We start from the raw sequence: 12,719 nt of genomic DNA on the forward strand, positions 1-12,719 counted from the left end.
TTAGAACCATTTAAAGACAATTCAAATGCGACACAGTCTGTGACTCGGCCGTCGATTGACTGATGTCAGTTCCTTCTTGTCTTTCAACGATAGCTATCGAATTTGATCCACGAGTGGCTGCATCGATCGCGATTCTATCGATTTTTCTTTTCCGAATCGAACGCGTTGAAAAGTGCGCGTCGCGTCGGATCGAAAGGGAGCCGAGGAACCAAAGAACAATCAGTACGCGTCGCGTACTGACACTCTGACTTTAACGTGTGAAATCTCACAATAATGATGTTTATTTCAGAAAATAAGATGAATCAAACTTTTTGATTAAACATTAGTTTTTATACAATTAATTATTGCAAGAGCTGATAGTTCACTTTTCTATGCAATTTTTCGAACATTCTTCTTTTTGTGTATTTTCAATTCTTTTCGTATTATTAGATATTAAAATTTCATTTGCAATTGTAATCAAACTTTGTTGGTACAGAACCGTTCAGAATTCTCGTGACACTTATTACATTTAAAAATACTCCATAATTTTATGCAAATGATGAAATTTCTGCAATTTTGCTTAAAGCTTCAAGAACAAATGTAAGTTAATTTTAATCACAAAGGAATATGTTACCCGCTTATAAATTAATTATTTATTACCTCTACATTTCTATTAATTTAAAAATTTTTTTGTATAATATCTAGCAGCAATTTTTGTAAATATATATATGAATTGATTGTTTCATAAAAATTACGTAATAAACAGTAATTTTGTGAAATTTTATTTAACATTGATTACTATGAGAATATCTTCTGCATCTACTGTAATTTTGCATATTTGGGCCAGTGGAAAGATAATGACATCCAAAAATACAGCAAAAATAGTAGATAATTTATTGAGAATCAAAAGTAAATAATTCCAGAAGAACAGAACAATATTTCTAGTGAAGCTATAAAAAAATTAATTACACAAATTATCAGATATCAGATATTGTGTAAAATATTCCACTATTAGTGTAAAATGTCAAACGGAATAATATCTCTTTAAAAGTTCTTAACAATTTCATATTTTATTTGAAGTTTATGTCAAATTCAATAAGTGCCTTAATGCTCCTGAGCGGTTTAAAAAGCTATATTAATCCTTGGACGGCGGACCATGGTGAGAACCCTAATTTTAATTTAATTTTATACGTCATGTTATTTCATACAGTTCTTTTAATAATTATTCTTCCAATATATGAATGCATTTAACTTTAGATTAATATTCTTGTATATGTTTTATAAGTTTGCATCACAGTCGACCCAGACTCCGCTGTTCAAGGATTAAAATGATTTGAATGTAATTTTGATTTAAATTTCCAACAAAGTTCTTTTTATCCAAAAAATATTCAGAAAATTAGACATTAACAATGGCAAAATTGATACATCATTAAAGTGAATGTCTGCGTTTCACTGTCATTATTAAATAAGTATCGACGAAAACTACCTGTGTGCGAAAGCGTGCAAAAGTGAACACCCGCAACGCATCGACGCAACAGGCTATCTTCGTTTCGATCGCTTCTCAATACTCGACAATGAATCGAGACAAATATGTATATTCGTGTATATTACTGTCTATGAGTACACGAGAAATATATTAAAATGTATTAATCACCACCACGCGTACATTTTGTTGTGCACCAAAGAAGTCACTGCACGAAATACGTCCGTTCGAAAACATTCACTCTATTTCCACAATTCTCATTGTCCCTTGATCCGTCACTCGAGAAACGCGTCGTTATCACCAACAGTTCGCACTAATATCCGCATAAATCGATGCTCGGTAAGTAAACGTCACGAGGAATCCGTTCGAAAAAGGCGCGTTGGTAGGCGAGGAACAACCTAACCTCAATGCGGCGGCTGTCACGCGGTTCGACGTTCGCGCGTTCAGTTTTCGTTTCGCGATAAACTCAACTGACAATCGTTGAAACGTTCCGTTCGAAGCTTGTTGATCGTGTTAAGACACGTTTACCATCATTTGGATAAGAAATAACACGACGATACGGAACGACAGAATTCAAATTCAAACGAGCCGTGTAATCCCGCCACGACGATCACTCTGACCTAACCTCACGACGACTGACAATACCCGACGAGCACGTCAACCAGTGGCTCAGTTCACCCCGTGGTACGGGTCTCTGATAATGCACTAAACGTGGTGAGCCAAGTAGACAAGAGAAAGGGGTGAGTACGTGAGGAAGGCGGCAAGACCGTGCAAGCAACCTCGTGGACATGCGAGTGCAGACTGATTGGAGTGTGAGGGTACTTACCCACAAGTTGTGAGAGCGGTGGCGGTGGCGGCGGCGGTGGTGGAGGCGAGGTAGAGGCGTGGAGAAACAAACCGGCGGCGGTGCTGGCGTGCGCGCGTGTTTTCCGCCGCCATTACTGGCGCCACTGTAGCGTCACAGTTTGGCCGCGCATGCGCGGCATGCGCACACGCTCCACGCGCAACCACTCTCGCGACGCATCCAGATTCAATCGGGCGCCGACAGCGCGACTAGTAACATCTCGAATTTCTTGTCCTCTTCTGCAAAGTGTTAATCGAGCTTGTAACGGATATTACATTCCTTTCTGTTCGTTCTACAGTGAACGAAAACTTGTGTGTACCTTAATAAACAACATTCTTGAAACGTACCTTTCAACTACCTCTGTATCAGTGTGTTTTGTTTTATTATAACATATTTTATTTATTTGAGGTTTTCTGTCAAGATTCTATCTTTAAAGTATCTCTGTTAACGGTTTAATGACTTTCATTGGTTTTTCGTTGTTTCAAATGATGTGTTTTATTTTGATTCATTTTAGAATCGTATAAGTGTTTGTTTTATACGTATGAATGCTGGGAAAACTATAAATTTAATTTCTATTGTTTGATCTGTTATCTTCAAAAATAACAAAAACATACTTTTTGTAATTTTTAGTTAATATCAATAAAAAATGTAAGTGAACTGTAAAATTTTTGGTAATATATTTTTAACATAATTGATAATACACCTTTGAAAATATTAACAGGCAAAATTAAATTTTAATGTATTTGTAATAACCATATAAATACCAATTTTCAAAATTAATATAACAATGAAAATAATAAAAACCTTTATTATTTTGTAACAGGAGATGCTTTTAAAAAATCATGAATTAAAGCAAAATAGCAGGTTTCAAAATATAAATATTATGTATAACTTTATTTAAAACTTACGACAGACACACATTGTAATATTTATAGTGATTTATTTTAAATCAAAAATATGCTTAAATATAACAGAACAAAAACAACTGGGACATTTTAATTTTTACATAGTAACATTAACAAATTATGAATATTACGAAAAGATAACAAACATTTCAAGTAGCTTATCTCAACCACAGAAATCTTTACAAAAATTTCTGTTATCTTTCGTTTTGTGTTCATATATTTTCTTTTTAATATGTCTATTACAGTGTTTAACTTCATATTTGAAGAAATTTATTCGTGCTGTTAGTATAGCATATGTTACTTTTAACAAGTTTATAATGTTTTACATATTTTCAGAATACGTGTAGATAACGGCACAAAGTACTTTTATTATATGTTTTAATGTATTAGATATATCATTGAAAAATAAAAAACATTTAACAGAGGAAGTAGTGAAACTAATTAATCAGAAAAATAGTAGAAATTATAATCATTAATATGAAAGTAATATATTTAAAGCAATGTTTACCTCTTGACAATTTGTGGAAAACAACAAAACTTTATCTGAAATCATTTAAAATGTTTATTCACTATATACCATAATTAATAAATTAAATTTTCTGTTATTATATAAATTACATTTTTTCCATTAAGTTATATTTTTACAGACAAATTAACATATAATATATTAAACATACTAATTTAATTTATTGAATATTAATAACTTAAGTTACTCAATTTAAATAATAATAAAAACGTGTTGCAGTTTTATATGCTTATATTTTTGGTTTATTAATATAATTGAAATAATAATTAAAATAAAATTCGAATTTGATACTGTATTTATAATCATTATGAAACAAATTCATTAAATCATAATAATAACAATATACCTACAAGAACTGCGTTTTGTATGTTAGCATATTAATAGAAATGCAACAAAATTTAAAAAGTATTTTTAGATTTTAGTGATGATGGTAGCTAAGATGTAAACCATATTATCGATTTCACTATTTTGAAATTATTAAAAAAATGCCTGTTATTCTTCACACAATTATAACAATATAACTATAAAGTGACTTACAATAATTAGTGATATAATATACTATTGATGAAACTTCTTTAAACAAATAACTCATATGGTATCCTTGGAAAGTGCAAAAGGTGCATTGTGCTACCCTCTATTGTAGGGAAGCAGAAATTAAATTTCGTTAATCGAAAGATTCCACTCGTGGGATAAACCTCGGCTTTACTATGAGGTTGACCTCATACACCGACGAGATCCTGTTAAAGGCTGCCATCCCCTGTGTTAAAGTTCGGCACGCCAAGTGGGCCCAGTGGGCCTGGGGTACGATCGGTAAGTAGGAATGATGGATAATGTAGAATAGTGATATTACCCATTGTACCCCCGAAAAAAACTGTTATACCACCAACGAGATGATTTAGCTTTCTGATAGTACAATAATTATCTCGTCGGTGCTGCTTGGGAAACAATTATATTTTACCTTATAATTGTATTACATTCTTATTGTAATAATCGATACTAAATAAGTAAATGAAAAATAAGAATATTTGATATATAACATTCTGAAAAAATACAAGAACTGAATAAAAAATAATTCGAAAATTATGTTTGCGAGAAAGATTTGTGACACCTCAATAGGTAAGACCCAAAAATGTTGTCAGCGGTCGGTTTAAAAAAAATAAAGAACGATAAATAGCATCGAGGATATTTGTAATTACACATTTATTGAGAGACTGTACCTTCCCACTCTATCCTGACCAGTACTATTGTAATCTTATCGTACGCTGTATTAATAATGCAGAGAGTGATATTACCGTAGTAAAACATTTTCTGTAAAATTTTGAATCTTAGCTTTCGGGTGGCCAAGAATCTTTTGTACAAACATCGTTTCTATCTAAAATACCGTCAACGAGATGATTTAGACTTGCCACAGTACCGGCGCGGCAATATAATTATCTCGTTGGTGCTGATTGGAAAACAATTATAGAGAGTGTCCCAGAACTAGGTCGAATGCCCTGGAGGGATGATTGCTGAAGATTTTGAACTTTTTCCTTTGCCAAAATGTTGGTTAAGATCTCGTTTTTAAATTATTAACGGAAAACAATGTCCAATTAAAGGATTCGTAGAGCGCGGGCTGAAGGTGTTGGCTATTGATTACGTTCGAACGTTGGTCATAAACAAGCGCACCGACACCACATCGGCACAATCTGCAGCTTCGTTCTCGACATATGTATAAGCAATTGGGAATTGGAATATCAATTTTCGAAGCGTGTTTCGCTTTCGAACAATTCAATTTAAGAAAAAAGAAAAAGGCTAACAGCACGCGGAGTTCCCAAGCGGTCACCCATCCAAGTACTATCCACGCCGAACTTAGCTTGACTTCGGTGATCGGACGAGAACCGGTAGTATTCCCAAGTCGTATGGCCGTTAGCTGAAAGTGGACGCTTTATTAGAGAAGAAAATGGTTCAACTTTGCTTTACCGGACCCAAAATTTTCGACATCTTTTTTTTTTGATCTATAGTTTTTGACGCATAGAATCTGAAAATGCAAGTCTTATCTTTAGGAATCCAATGGTTAAAAAGTCATAAGCGTGTAACGTTTGACATTTTTAGCGGATTTACTACGTTACTGTGACACCATATTACCTTATATGTATAACCTGATTGGTTCTCGCATGGGCAGTACAGTCTCTCTATAAAATAAATATAAATCTAACTAACTCAGACAGTATCTTTACGGTTTGACTAAACCCGCTAAAATGGTCGGTACCTACATGCGTCTGCCTGCAGCTAGCGACACCATTCGTTGGACAAGAAGCCAACATGGCGTCGCAGTAAAGTAGCAAATGCACTAAAAGTGTCAAACTTTACACGCTAATAACTTTTTAACCATTGGATTCCTAAAGTTAAGACCTGCATTTTTGGATTCTACACATCAAAAACTATGGATTAAAAACAGAAATGTTGAAAATTTTGAATCCGGTAAAGTAAAGTTCAGCCTCACTGAATAATCTACCGCGGTTACGTGAAAATGTGGTTGATATAGCTATATTTCCGAAAATCTGTCAAATGCGATTCGATTGAAATTTTTGCAGAAAGCTTCATTTTACATAAAAACAATATTTGCGAGACGAACTTTTGGCCACTGGAGAATTAGATTCAAAATTTACGGAAAATGTTTTATCATTTTATGATACTGAAAACTTTCGTGCTCTGATTTCGCTAAAGCTTTAAAAATAAGTAAAAATAACAACATTTGCGAGAAGGATTTTTGGCGATTCGACGGTTAAGACCCAAAACTCTGCGAAAAACATTTTATTGCGGTAACATCACTCTCTGTATTACCAATATAGCGTAGAATAAGATTGCAATACATACTTGTTAAAATAGAGTGGGAAGACTAAACATCCCCGAAAACATAACACATATATACTTAAACGTATCCCTAATGTTTTATCTCGTATTTTATTAGTTAAATTAGGATTAAAAGGTTTTGAACCGGCAGTCGATAATATTTTTAGATCATAACCACCGACGAGATACTGTTAAAGACTGCCAGCCCCTGTGTTAAAGTTCGGCACGCCAAGTGGGCCCAGTCACCGACGAGATACTGTTAAAGACTGCCAATCCCTGTGTTAAAGTTCGGCACGCCAAGTGGGCCCAGTGGGCCTGGGGTACGATCGGTAAATAGGAATGATGGATAATGTAGAATAGTGATATTACCCATTGTACCGCCGAAAAAAACTGTTATACCACCAACGAGATGATTTAGCTTTGCCACAGTACAATTATTATGTCTTCGGTGCTGCTTGGAAAACAATTATATTTTACCTTATAATTGTATTACATTCTTATTGTAATACAATAATACAATTATTGTAATAATCGATACTAAATAAATATATGAAAAATAGGAATATTTGATATACAACATTCTGAAGAAATACAAGAACTGAATAAAAAATAATTCGAAAATTACTGTTATATTTATAAAATAATGATTCTTAAACGAAAAATATCATTTAACTGTTAACAGAGACTCGTCTCTTAGCAGACTGTTAACAGGTGGGCATTTTTACCTTTTTCACAGGTAGCGGAAGTAGGCATTTTTAACAGAGAATGACATACTAAGCGCTTAGTGTATTCCCTTATTCTGCCATGTGGTGAACAGAGTCGAACGCCCCAAACGTTTGAAAGTTCGCATCCTTGCATACCCCGCGGTGACACTGGCGCACTCAAGGGGGGGCTAAGGGGCTCTAGCATCCCCCAAAGAAAAAGAAAGGAGAACAACAGAAAATTTTCCAAAATCTGTTCCTAATTAAATTAGTGTTACTGTTTATGTCACATATTAATAACACTGTTTTTTGTATTAAAAATATTTTTATTCGTTCAACTTAGCTCCCTTCAAGAACAAATTCTGAGTGCGTCATTGCCTGCACATACCCCATCATGGCCCATCATTGACTGTCCTTTCTTTTTCAAGGTTTTATGGCAAGACTTTATAACAGAAAACAGACCCCTAATATTCTGAAAGGTCGCAGACTGTGTCAAGCAGTGAACAAATTTGTATGTATATACTATTGTGGTAATTTTAGATATTTCTTTTTACGTGGAATACAAATCTAACACTGAAAATACCGCGTCTTAGTTACTTTTACAATTTTTGCTATCAATCGCACCGTGTGTTGCTCGATTCACAATCAAACATGGAATAACGGCTCTTGCTCATTACCGATCATTCGTGGCATTACCGCAGCATATTCTGAATAAATAAATAAATATAATTCAAACTATATCGTGTTTGGTATCATTTTAATCAGAAAAATCTCACCAATGCGTTAGTAAAAATTTCATTAAGAAAAAGTTAAAAATAAAAAAGTTTTATCGTTGAATTAGGATTAGTCACACCGATATTACGGTTCGGATCATACGGCTTCCTAGTCGAGCGTCTCGATTCGCCTAGGGGGATTCCCCCAAGTGGAGAGGATAGCTATGTTGCACTTATCCAGCCAATCTTTTGTTGCACTTATCCAGCTTTTACTTATTATTAAATAAAAGATTTTATTGAAATACATTTCTTTTCTTTTCGACACCTGTTACTTATTATATTATTATGATTATTATGATTATTACATTATTATTATTATTGATTATATCCTACAGAACCTATGTAATATTTTTTATTCATTTTTATTTCTAAATGATTTCTAAATGAAATTAGAAGAAAATAATTTTTTCCTAATTTTTTTTTCTATTCATCATTTTTTCTAAATGAATATTTATTTACCTTAAAAACACATACCCTAAACTTAGAACTAGAGTTCGTCATATATTAAAAAAATAATTTCCAATGAACTAAAGAGGGTTATTAAGTTACCTCCTTTCAAATATTTTACGTCTTAAAAAGTATCTCCGAAAGGTTTGTAAAACGAACTTAACTCAAATCACCCAAGAAATAATAATAGCATTGACCAGATAAAATATCATCTCATATCTCATGATACAGTTCAGCACCGAACCTCGTCGTTGGTAAACTCACTGATTCTGGTTCTGTTTCTTACTGCGGCCGCAATATATTCTAGAGGGCGTACGAAAACGTCGACTTGTAGGAATAAGTGATTCCTTAGGAGTTAGGATTCCTACTTTATCAATTGATGGAAAACAAGCTCACTACCGCTTTTCATATAGAGTTTTATTAATTGTCAATTATTATAAATTTGTAATTACGATGTATATTTAACTGGTCTTAATGCACTTGACACAGCTTAGAACGCTCAACAACGGTTTTAAATTCTCTGATGAGAACACCCACGAACGGAATACAAAGTTTCTCAAAACACAAAGCTACCGCTTCAAACGTGCCCACGAGAATGGAAAAACTTCCCTCCGGAACGGGAAAACAACGCTTTTCCCGGAAGTAGATGTCGCGGTAAATTTATCGGAAGTGTACGCTTCGGCGAGACGGTCGACCATCAGCAGAGGTCGCCACAACTACCCCCTTTCGAGTCTCTCGACCCGTTAGGGAGAGCAGACGACACCCTCGAATAGGTCCTTAAGGGTTGCGTTGACTATTCCAATATTTCCATAAATGCCGGTTTCAACCGTTCCACCGAAACGACCTGTTCCTTTCCTCGTAACTCGATAAGGAAGGTGCGATCGGATATTCTCCGCAATACACGACATGGGCCCTCGTATGGCTGTTCCAGGGGCCTTCTAACAGCGTCAACGCGCACAAATACATGACTGCACGAATATAAATCTTTAGATACAAAGTGCGATTTGCGTGCGTGATGCACCGTGGGTTTTGGTCGTACTTGTCTCATGGCGTCACGGAATTTACTAATATTAAAACTGTCAAGAGGTTGAACGTCCATAAAAAATTCGCCAGGTAATCTAAGGGGTGCACCATACAATAATTCAGCTGCCGATGCACCTATGTCCTCTTTAAAACTACATCGCAGTCCCAATGGTGGGAAGCACCGCGACCCAGTCCCGTGACTCGTGACACATTATTGCCGCTTTTAGGAACCTATGCCACCGCTCTACCATGCCATTCGACGCTGGATGGTAAGCAGTGGTGCGGATTCTTTTACACCCTACAAGAACCGTTAACGCAGAAAATAGTTGAGCTTCAAATTGAGCTCCCCTGTCGGTTGTGATAGTGGCCGGGGCTCCAAACCTCGCCACCCATGCGGCGTAGAATTCTGAGGCGACGATTTCCGCAGATGTCATGTTAGTTTAGTTAGTACTAGTCGTGGCTGTTGAAGTACATGTCATGGAAAATTCCACATCAGCTTAATTAGGGTTTGGAGACGCCTGCGAATATTCCAGGTATGAATGTATGAAGTGTCGCTGTATTTTGTAGGCAGTTCTTGTGCGCCCGTCTTGTAGAGATCACCGAGACCATCCCTGTACATAGTTTCTTTCACCGTTTCTTTAAATATAATTATTTACACATTCTACTCTACGCGAGTCTTTTATTTTCACAGGTGATTCCCCTTTACAGCTCGCTTCTTATTTTGCGTTCACATCATTTTTTTTCGGAAAATAATAAAAATTTCATTGTATCGTGAAAATTTACAGTATCATCACCGGTTATCATTTATCGTACGTCATATATTTCTGCCCACCATTTATATGATCGCAAAGTATAATAAGAAGCAAGCTGTAGAGGGGAATAACACACGTTATTAAAAATCTCTCTAGACCTAGTGAGCTGCGCGAGTTAAGTATGGTCTCTCGTGAACTGCAGTATAGTGCATGTACATCAGGAGTGCTGCCAATTTCTGATACAATCGTTACAATTACAAATGTTTTCAGCCAGACCTATAATTTTTCTCTTACGGCATATTAATTACCAAGTTTGCCATACCGCAATCAAATCGTTATTGGCAGCATTGTTTGTTCGGGTATTTTTAATTTTGCGCCGCCTCCGAAAACTTTGAAATGTATTTGGTATCCTATTTAAGGGGGCAACCTCATGTAAAATAAAATTTTTTCGCATTTTTTTTTTTTCTGAAATCGATAGGAAATTTCCTTGGGAATATGATAAAAAAAATTAGAAAGTGATCAGAGATGTTCTTGTATGTTATTTTCAAAAACAAGTGAACGGTTGTATTGGGCGATTTATCTGTTACTCACGTTTTAAACGCATTTTTCTCGAAACGCAAAATTTCGCATGCCGTGCAACGTAGCTCAAAAACTAATTACTCGATCTTTATGAAACTTGGCATATATATTCTATAAACAATTGGCCTCAGCATAACGTGCTCCGATTTTTTTATTTTTTATTTAAACTACTGTTATTAACAATTTCTCATAACCGAAACACCGGTTTTTTTTTCAAAACTTTGCCATTTTAATAAAAGAAAAATGTCATGCTGAGCGTTTTTGCATAAAGTAGCTATTCCATTTTGATTTTTTTGTTCCGGATCATTTTTGTGCATTGTACGCTGCACGGCGAATTTACAGGATGCCATTTTCAAGCCGCCATTGCACCATCGTTATTAAGAATCAAAATTTATAAAAAATATTTCTGTTTACATTATAACGTAAATCAATGACACTTCAAATTTTAAATCAATCTACGCATTACATTTTCCAAAAAAAATTCTTGAAAAACAGACCATCTATGTACATGAGGTTGTCCCCTTAACGATTAAGTAGATATTATTAATAGCTATGGAATATTGGTATAAATGAAATAGAAATTATTTTATACTTTTTAGTGCATTTCGAAGTCGAATGTTTTTTTTGTTAAAAATTATTTTATTCTTTTTTTTTATGTATGTTCACCGATTACGCCGAGACGGATGGACCAATCGGATCGAAACCTTTTGCATCTGGTAGAATATGTCTCCCGATTGGTCCCATTAAAAAAACATTTTGTATTTTTTCATTGCTGACGATTTTTATTGCAAAAAACGTAATGCTTCATTTGAATCTTCCGGCATTTATGCTGCAGGGAATGTAGCGATTGCGGTGAAACCTTTTACATTTAGTAGGAGGTATATCCGCGATGATCCCACTTGCAAAAATTTATGGAATTTGTTAATAACTACTGTTATAGCAAAAAATTTATTCCTTCATGTTACTCTGCAAGGAATGTATAGTTCGCGATGAAACCTTTCATATTTAATAGGATTTACAGGGTGTCACGCGACTATCTCGACAGCCGACGAGGGATGATTGCAAAGGTAATTCTAAACAACCTTCGCCTTTGCCAAAATGTTGTTTAAGGCTTGGTTTCCGAGTTATTAACAAAAAACACCAACCAATCCAAGCGCGCATAGCGCGCAGTCGCAGGCACTGCTGTGTCGGCTACGAAAACCGGGTCTGACGTAGATCGCGAACGAACAGCTTGGCACCCCGTTGCCATAGCATAATAAAAGAACTGAACCGGTAGAACATTTTTAGTCGTTGTTTAGAATGAATACGGCACCTAATCTCTTGTCGCCTGTCATAATGTAAAAAAGGAAATTCTAAGGATTCTAAACAACAAACAAAAATGTTTGAAGTGGAATAATTAATAAACGTTTAAATTGGAGGCTACGTTAATGATGAAAAATTTGAATACAATTTAAATGAAACTTACCCATTCGTTTCTAAATTAACCTGGTACGCTGCTACGTCAAACTAGCTTTCAATTTCTTCCATACTGGTACTTGAAGTATGGCATGTTGCCCCGTCTTGCTGGAAGTAACCCTCCGTTAATTCGTCATCGGATAATGGGTCCACGAATTTAAAAAAAATGGACCTTATGTACACTTCCGATGTAACAGTCCCATCGAAAAATATAGGGCCAATTATTCTTCTTCGCGATATCGCACACTATACCCCGATTTTTTGAGAATGTAGTAGGGTACTAAATATTTCATGCGGATTTTCTATCGCCCACCTCCGAGTATTTTGGGAATTCATGTACCCGCTCAAGTGAAACCACGCTTCATCTGTGTACCACGTAAGATCCAAAATATATGGTTGGTCCTCGATAAAATTTTTCCG

General features: G+C 35.2%; 1 protein-coding gene and 1 non-coding gene across 3 annotated transcripts in view; both read right to left on the reverse strand.

The window, feature by feature from the left end:
* The window catches only part of LOC114879490 (E3 ubiquitin-protein ligase Rnf220-like), a 245,018-nt gene extending 242,167 nt beyond the window's left edge, over positions 1–2,851 (reverse strand). The window contains exon 1 of one of the 2 annotated variants that reach the window (XM_029194453.2): positions 2,289–2,851. Coding sequence is in view for 1 of the 2 variants with exons in the window: in XM_029194451.2 (XP_029050284.1) it covers positions 1,646–1,699 (54 nt within the window). In the remaining variant the exon portion in view is untranslated. Of the gene's footprint in view, positions 1–1,645 lie in introns of both variants that reach the window. The other variant, XM_029194451.2, reaches the window with a different exon arrangement.
* Positions 2,852–5,526: 2,675 nt separating this feature from the next.
* Positions 5,527–5,647, reverse strand: LOC123988287. The gene has a single exon (XR_006829850.1). It is a non-coding gene; the product is annotated as a 5S ribosomal RNA (ribosomal RNA).
* Between the last annotated feature and the right edge of the window lie 7,072 nt (positions 5,648–12,719).

The sequence above is a fragment of the Osmia bicornis genome, chromosome 10, assembly GCF_907164935.1.
Source record: "Osmia bicornis bicornis chromosome 10, iOsmBic2.1, whole genome shotgun sequence".
Lineage (NCBI taxonomy): Eukaryota > Metazoa > Arthropoda > Insecta > Hymenoptera > Megachilidae > Osmia > Osmia bicornis.